At 44.4% G+C, this 8,096-nt stretch overlaps 1 protein-coding gene across 2 annotated transcripts in view; it reads left to right on the top strand.

Annotated features, from left to right (window-relative positions):
• DROSHA (drosha, ribonuclease type III) overlaps positions 1-8,096 on the top strand; it is a 168,350-nt gene that overhangs the window by 2,784 nt on the left and 157,470 nt on the right. For both annotated transcript variants that reach the window (XM_006873500.1, XM_006873499.1), the window contains exons 2-3: positions 2,671-3,504; positions 7,618-7,710. In XM_006873500.1, coding sequence (XP_006873562.1) covers positions 2,671-3,504; positions 7,618-7,710 — 927 coding nt within the window. The remainder of the gene's footprint in view (positions 1-2,670; positions 3,505-7,617; positions 7,711-8,096) is intronic.

Here is an 8,096-nt window from a genome sequence, read left to right as displayed (position 1 = left end):
TCACTAATGCCTAAGATATCGATGTTTATGCATTCCATTTAATTTTTGACAACTTCCAATTTTCCCAGATTCATGCTTCGTACACTCCATGTTCCGATTTTCAATGGATGTTTACAGCTGTTTCTCTTCATTTTGCGTTGTGTCCCATCAGCAAATGAAGGTCCCGAAGGCTTTTCTCCCATGGGCTTTACTCCATTCACGTCATCATGGTCAACTCTACTTTGAGGAGGAAGTTCTTCCCCAGTTGCATTTTGAGTGTCTTCCAATCTGAGGGGCTCATTTCCCGGCACTGTATCTGACAGTGTTTCTCTGCTCTTCATAAGGTTTTCAGTGACTAAAGATTCGGAAGTAGTTCGTCACTCATTCTTCCTAGTCTGTCTTTGTCTGGAAGCTCATCTGAAACCTGTTCACCATGGGTGACGCTGCTGGCATAGCTTTCTGAATCATAACAACTCACAAGCCACCACAGTATGACAAACTGACAGACGAGTGGTGGCCGTTTGGTTTTAAGTGAAAACTGGCATTTTAAATTTCAAGGAGATCTGTGTGCATGCGTAGTAGAACCCTCCAGCAGTGGGGGTGGCGTGTCCATTCGCTCAGGCATTCCCTATAGTCACCAGAATGGAGGTGCGCAGACAGCGAGACACCCATGAACAGATACCAAGAAAAGAATGTCCACACCTGTATCTCTGCGGTTCTGTCAGGCATTTGTGGCTGTTCCGATCCTTCTCCCACTTGGCCTCTCCCAAAACGGCGGCTCTGGGAATAGCTGAGCATCTTGAATTAGAAAGCAATGGATTTCTTGATTCTGCTACAAATTCCCCTAGCTGTAAGCCTTCCAAGCTTCTAAATATTCCTTTATATGTTGTTTGGAGTTCTAGCACCAACCCCTGAGCGTGCTTGGCCTGGTATTTTGTGTTATTGCTGATGGAGCTCCTCACTGCACGTCTACCCGATCTACCATCTTGATAGAATTGTATAATTACTTGGTGGATCATATTATTGTAGGAGACATGAGAGCAGGGAACCCAATGAAGGTCTTGGGGGTAGTGATGGTGTTTGTGGAAAGGCCAGCAAGGATATCATTGCAGTAGCCAGACAAGCGATGATGATGTGAAGTGCCTGAATTCGAAATCTATTTATGAAGGACAACGAAGCGGAATTTAAAGATAAGGGAGGAGAAATTGTCAAGTGTATGACTCGATGACCTGGGTGAAACATGGTGCCATTGATAGAAATAGCTAACAGTAGAAAAGGAGCAAGTGTTGTCTTGGAGGAAAAGGCCATTCATTCCTTTCAGGACATGGACATTGAATTTGGGGGTTGATGAGACTTTGAAAGAGAGAGGTCAAGTAGTAGTTGGCAATGTGGTTTTGTAGCTCAAAAGTCGATGACTAGAAATGTAACTCTGGGAGTTACTGACAGATGATGGTAATTGAAGCAACAGAAGCATGGAGGGTCACCTTAAATGAGAGCATGGACCCCTGAGGAATACCAAATGTTTGAAGGCCCCGTAACATTTGGAGGAGCTGACATGGAATACTGCCAGGAGGACTTGCCAGGGAGATGGAGAAGGACACAATGAGCATGTGTGTCAGTAAGCCAAGGGAGAACTTTCAGGAGTAAAGTGTCAGAATTCTAGGTGGCTAAGTAGATGGTTAAGTACTCAACTACTCAACTACAAGATGAAAGACTGGTGGTTCAAATCCACCCAGAGGTTCCTGGGAAAATAGGCTTGGTGGTCTGCCTCTGAACGATGACAGTCTTAGGGACCCTGTGGAGCAGTTCTGCTCTGCGCACATGGGGTTGCCAGGAGTCAGAATCTCGTTGGTGGCAACTAATAACAAGTTTGTAGAATTGGCTCAGCAACTTGAGAGAGTTCTCTTCGATGGTTTTTGTGTTTGTTGTTTGGCAGGGGATAGATATTTTGTAGAACGTAAAGAGGTGGGTGACCACTCTCTGGTTAGTGTATAGAAAGTGAATGGTTGAATTCTTTTAAAGCTGGGGAATGGCCTGGTTCTTGTGAGTACAACAGTGTGGACAGAGGAGTTTAGGGTAACAAGAAACAAGTCACTGAAGACCAAGGTGTCTGTGCTGAGTGGGAGGAAGGTGCTGATGCAGACATAGAAGCTGTGGCGTGAGTGGACAGGATGACACTGTGAGGTTAAGAGCAGGGAACCGGAGCAGGCCAAGAAGAGCTCTGGTGGTGCAGTGGGTTAAGCATTGAGCTGCTAACCACAGGGTGGTGATTCAAATCTACCACCTGCTCTGTGGGAGAAAGATGAAGTTGTCTGCTCCCATAAAGGTTTACTGTCTTGAAAACCATAGAGTTGTTCCGCTCTGTCTGTGTTGGAATTGACTTGGTACCAGTGGATTTGGTTGGGAGCTGACTGTGAGAGCAGGTTGAACAGAGGAATGCTGGATTCATGATTTTGGAGGTGAAGCAGCTTTCAGGAAAGACAAGGCCCAGGGGACTGTCCGTGACTGGGTTGGGGGAGAGTATTATTCATTAAGAGTTTCGAGTACTGCCGAGACCCAGGATAAGATGCGCCCAATATTCCGGTGACCAAAGGGGGGGTCTATCGGCTGGTCTTCAGGATGGTCAGGCATTATGAAATGATTACATAGTGAGTTGTTTTTTGTGTTTTCTTTTTTTTCCGTCCAACAAAGCCATAGGATGTCATTCCACCCAGGACGAGGGTGTCCCCGAGGGCGAGGAGGACATGGAGCCAGACCGTCAGCGCCAGCCTTCAGGCCCCAAAATCTGAGGCTGCTTCACCCTCAGCAGCCTCCTGTACAATATCAATATGAGCCGCCAAGTGCCCCCTCTACCACTTTCTCCAACTCTCCAGCCCCCAATTTCCTGCCCCCTCGCCCGGACTTTGTACCCTTTCCTCCGCCCATGCCTCCATCAGCACAAGGCCCTCTTCCCCCCTGCCCCGTCAGGCCCCCTTTCCCTAACCACCAAATGAGAAACCCTTTTCCTGTGCCTCCCTGCTTTCCCCCTATGCCGCCCCCAATGCCCTGTCCCAATAACCCCCCTGTCCCTGGAGCCCCTCCTGGACAAAGCACTTTCCCCTTCATGATGCCGCCTCCTTCCATGCCTCACCCTCCGCCCCCTCCCGTCATGCCCCAGCAGGTCAATTACCAGTACCCTCCTGGATACTCACACCACAGTTTCCCACCTCCCAATTTCAGCAGTTTCCAGAACAGCACCAGCTCTTTCCCACCTAGTGCGAACAGCAACAACAGTCCTCACTTCAGGCATCTCCCTCCATACCCATTAGCAAAGGCTCCCAGTGAGAGGCGGTCCCCAGAACGGCTTAAGCACTACGACGATCACCGGCACCGAGACCACAGCCACGGGCGAGGCGAGAGGCATCGGTCTCTGGATCGGCGGGAGCGAGGCCGCAGCCCTGATCGGAGGAGACAAGACAGCCGCTACCGGTCCGATTACGACCGCGGAAGAACACCATCTCGCCACCGAAGCTATGAGCGGAGCAGGTAACCGAAGGGGTGGAGTTCTTCGATGAATTGCAAAGGACCAGGCAATCATTTCCCGTTCATCGGTCCAAAAGATCCAGTCGTGCAGTCTGTTTTATAAAAGGAAAAAAAAAAGCATACTTCTGTACAAGAGGAAGGAGAGCCCACACTTAAATGAGCTGATCTCAGAAAAAGGAGTCCTGGTGGCATAGGGCGTAAGCATCACTTTAAGACTGGTAGTTCTAATCCAACAAGCCCTTCCGAAGGAGAAAGATGAGGCTGTCCGCTCCCCATGTTAGGTCCCTTTGAGTTGGAATTGACTTGATGGTTGTTATTGTTGTTGTTAAGTGCCGTCAAGTCGGTTCCGACTGGAGGTCTACCTCTTTTTCTCTGACCCTCCATTTTACCAAGGTTCAAGCTCACCAGCTGCTCCTCAGAAACCCTATACAGGGTCACTATGGGTCGGAATCGACTCAACAGCACTTATCAACAACAACCACCTTAATAAACATGATCTCCTTCTCCAGCAACTGGTCCCTCCTGACAGTATGTCCGAAGTTTGGCCTTTCTGGCCTCCAAGGAGCGCTCTGGCTGCACTTCTTCCAACACGGATCTTTTTGTTCTTTTGGCAGCCCATGCGCTAATATTCTCCTCCAATACCATAACTCAAAAGCTATGATTGTAGAGGGGTAAAAAAACTACTTTTGAAAAGCATTCCAAAACTATCATTTCAAAATGATCAATTATCAGTGTATCAATGAATGAAAATCTGTGACTGTATAATGAAGTTGACAATCTTAATGATGACCCTATAGCATGAAAAATCTTATAATGTCTTTGGGGTTATGAAAGATGTGATCGTCTTGCCAGGATTGGTTATACTTTATCAGTCTGTCCTGGTGTGGCTCTGTTGCATAGCAGTGGGCTGCTAACCACAAGTAAACTGTAAGGTTGGTGGTTCAAACCTACCAGCCACTCCTCAGAAACCCTATACAGGGTCACAATGAGTCAGAACTGAGTGGACGGCGCTTAGCAACAACAACAACTGCAGTCAGTGGATGGCTGCAGACCAGTTCTCTCAGTAATACACTTGACTTAGTCTCCTTAGGGTGGCCTCAAATAAATGACTAATCAAAACAATGACTTCTGAGGGGATCAGCTGAGCCAATTACAATTAAGGCAGAGAGGTCTGCTCAGAAGGTTATGGCGACTGTTTTTTGGGATTCCCAAGGGGTTATCTTGATAGATTTTTCTCGAAGGACACAGGACAATTGTGGGGGGCTTATTATGAAAGAAATTTTAAGAATAATGAAAACTTCGTTGGTGAGAAAAAGGCCAGGAAAGTTATGCCGAGAAAGTTTTCTCCATCACAACAATGTACCTGATCATTCTTCAAGCGTAACAAGAGCTGTGTTATGAGAATTTTTGTGGGAAACCTTACTCCATCCATCCTATAGCTTGAATTTTTCCCCTTCAGATTTCTTTTTGTTTCCCAAACTCAAAGGACATTGCAAAGGAACATGATTTGAGCCCCTTAAGGATCCCAAAATTACTGTTTTGATGTGGTGTAAATCAAAGATCACAGAGTTCTTCAGGGAAGGGTTAGAGAGATGGACACACCACCTTCAGAGTGTATCCACCTGGATGGAGGCTATGTCAAAAAGAAACAACAGCTTCATATTTGATACTTTTGTTTAGTGAAGGTTTTTATCATTTTGTAGCAATACTTTTGGACTTGCCTTCATAAGCAGAGAAGTCACAGATATGTATGAGAGATTGTGTTAAATAGATACTCTTTCTTCAGCCTTGTCTCTGGCTGTTCCCCTTGTGTTCTCAAATAAGTCTATGGAATAAGTCTAGGAAGATGCCATCTTCCTCCTCCCTCATACTGGCTGAATAATAGTTATATGATTGGTTTAGGGTTAGCAGTTTCTAGAAGAAGTTTGTGAGGAACTGGGTATATATATTTGTTTCCATATAAAGCTTGAAATTACTCTAGGGAGTGGGGGAAGAAACCAAAGCTCGTCAGCGTGTGGTGAGGGCCAGGACCCTGGGAATTCACAGAGCCAGTAGTGTTGTTACCCAGTAACTCCATGGCTGTCCTCTGACAGAGAAAGCGCAGTTGGTGGAGAGCTTGCGTTGTGTTATTGTGGGCCATCGCATCCGTTCTGACTCATAGAGACCCTGTGTAGGGTTTTCAAGGTTCTAAATCTTTACAGGAGCAGAAAGTCTCATCTTTCTCCCGCGGAGCGACCGGTGGATTTGAACTGTTCACCATGTGATTAGTAGCCCAATGCTTAATCCACAATGTCACCAGGGCTCCCCACATTGCATTACCTGTCCCCCAAACCCACTGCCATAGAGTCAACTCCAACTCCTAGTGCCCCTGTAAGACAAGGTAGAGCTGCCAAGGCGGTGATCTTTATGGAAGCAGTGCTGTAAACTACAAGGTCGGTGCTCCTTGGAAACCCTGTATAGGGTCCCTATGAGTTGGAACTGACTTGACAGCACTTCACAACAACAACAGTCTTTATAGAAGCAGATTACCACATCTGTCTCCCTCAGAGCGGCTAGTTGGTTCGAACTGACAGAGAAAGCGCACTTGGTGGAGAGCTTAGCAGCGTAGCACTTCCACCACTAATTAGAAATGTTATCTAATTAGAGCTTTTGTTTGGAACTGCTGTCTTTTTTGTAATTATTATTTTCAGCGACTATGCCATTACACTGTATCTTTGATCATTAGATACATGTGGCATCATTCATTAATTTCTGTAATTGGAATTTATTGCCTAAAAGTAAACTATATATTGAGTTTTCCTTTATTGGACTACATGTTGTCTGCCTCTGAGTCAATTCCAAATCCTATTGACCCACCATGACTGAGTGAAACTCCACTGTAGGGTTTCCTAGGCTGGAGTGTTTATGGGAGCAAATTGCTAGATTTTTTTCCTCCCTCTGACCTTTCGTTAGCAGTCAACCACTTAACTATTATGCCATCAGGGATCCCTATGGGCTGGAGGATACTTTTAAATTTAAGTTCAGACATTTTTCTGGTTTTCTTGCTGGATTCAGGCTAATATAGCATCTCCTTTTTCATTCTAAGAATGCTATTTTTGTGTGCCATTGAGTTGGTTCTGAATGATGGCGACCCTATATAAAGTTTCTGAGAGCAGCTAACCTTGCAGTTACTAGTCTACTGCTTATCATATAGCTTAGATGGTTAAAATTTCCTTAGATTTTTAGTTCTGATTCAAACACTGGAATTTGGATTGATTCAGATCTTCCATTATATCTAGTAGATCTACTCAAATTTTAATTATTATTAATTTTCATTGTTACATTGGAACATTTAAAAAGTCTTCCATTTTATTTTTACCTTGGATAAATCCAGCATTTCCATTTAGAGTTTCTTTTTGTTTGTTTTTTTCAGATGCAAAGAACATGTAAAGATCATTTAAATCTACATCTATGATTTCATGTCAAATTACATTAGAACTACGACTCAAGTCTAAGAATTCAGAACTAGTTCAGTTAGACAACTGTGCACTAATCTTTATTGTAAAAGCCTTATCATTTGCATTTATTTAATGGATAAAATGGAAAGATTTCTAGAAATCACGAGGCAATAGAAATCTTTGAAGTTTCCTTTGTGGATTAGATAACCAAGATTTGTCTGCTTGGAAAGTCTTGAGAGAAGATTATGATACAATTTTCTCTATTGCTTAGCATCAAATATGACTTCTTACTTTTAAGAAAATAGCAAAAATTGTCCAAATAAGTTAACTTCTGTAAAAGTTAAAAGCTTTTCTAATAAATTAAAGATGAATAAAAATGTCCTGGAGTCCTGGTGTGGTGCTGTGTGTTAATGCGCTGGACTTGGACTGCAAAGTCATTTGAATCACAAGGTCAGTGATTCAAGCTCACCAGCTGCTCTTTGGAAACCCTATACAGGGTTGCTATGGGTTAGAACCAACTTGACAGCACTTAACAACAACAACAAAAATGCCCTATGGTGAATAGTGTCTGGATAATTCTTAGGTGAGGTCCATTTATGTAGAAGATTAATTCAGTGAGTAGAGATGACATTTGTGAGTCTTTCTGTTGTAAACAGCTCTGTGTATTAATTCCTTTAAGAGAGCGGGAACGGGAGAGACACAGGCACCGGGACAGCCGAAGATCGCCATCTTTGGAAAGACCCTACAAAAAAGAGAATAAGAGATCTGGAAGGTAAGCAAAGAAGTAGTAGTCTATCTCAGTTCTTTTGGACGGTCTATTAGAATTCAGATTTTGTGTACCAACCAACTCTTGATAACAGCTTGTTGTTGTTGTTATGTGCTGTGGAGTTGGTTCTGACCCATAGTGACCCTGTACATGGTTTCCGAGGCTGTAGCTCTTTATGGGAGCAGAAAGCCTCATCTTTCTTCCGCGGAACAGCTGGTAGTTTTGAACTGCTGACTGTGAGATTAGCAGCCCGATTCATAACTACTACGCTACGAGAGCTCCTTTGATAACAGCTTGTTGTTGTTGTTGTTATGTGCCATCGAGTCGGTTCCGACCCATAGCGACCCTGTATAGGGTTTCCGAGGCTGTAAATCTTTACGGGAGTAGAAAGC

Source organism: Chrysochloris asiatica, unplaced genomic scaffold, assembly GCF_000296735.1.
Source record: "Chrysochloris asiatica unplaced genomic scaffold, ChrAsi1.0 scaffold00243, whole genome shotgun sequence".
Classification (NCBI taxonomy): domain Eukaryota; kingdom Metazoa; phylum Chordata; class Mammalia; order Afrosoricida; family Chrysochloridae; genus Chrysochloris; species Chrysochloris asiatica.
Note: the sequence above shows the minus strand (reverse complement) of the source record. Positions and strands in the feature narration are given on the sequence as shown.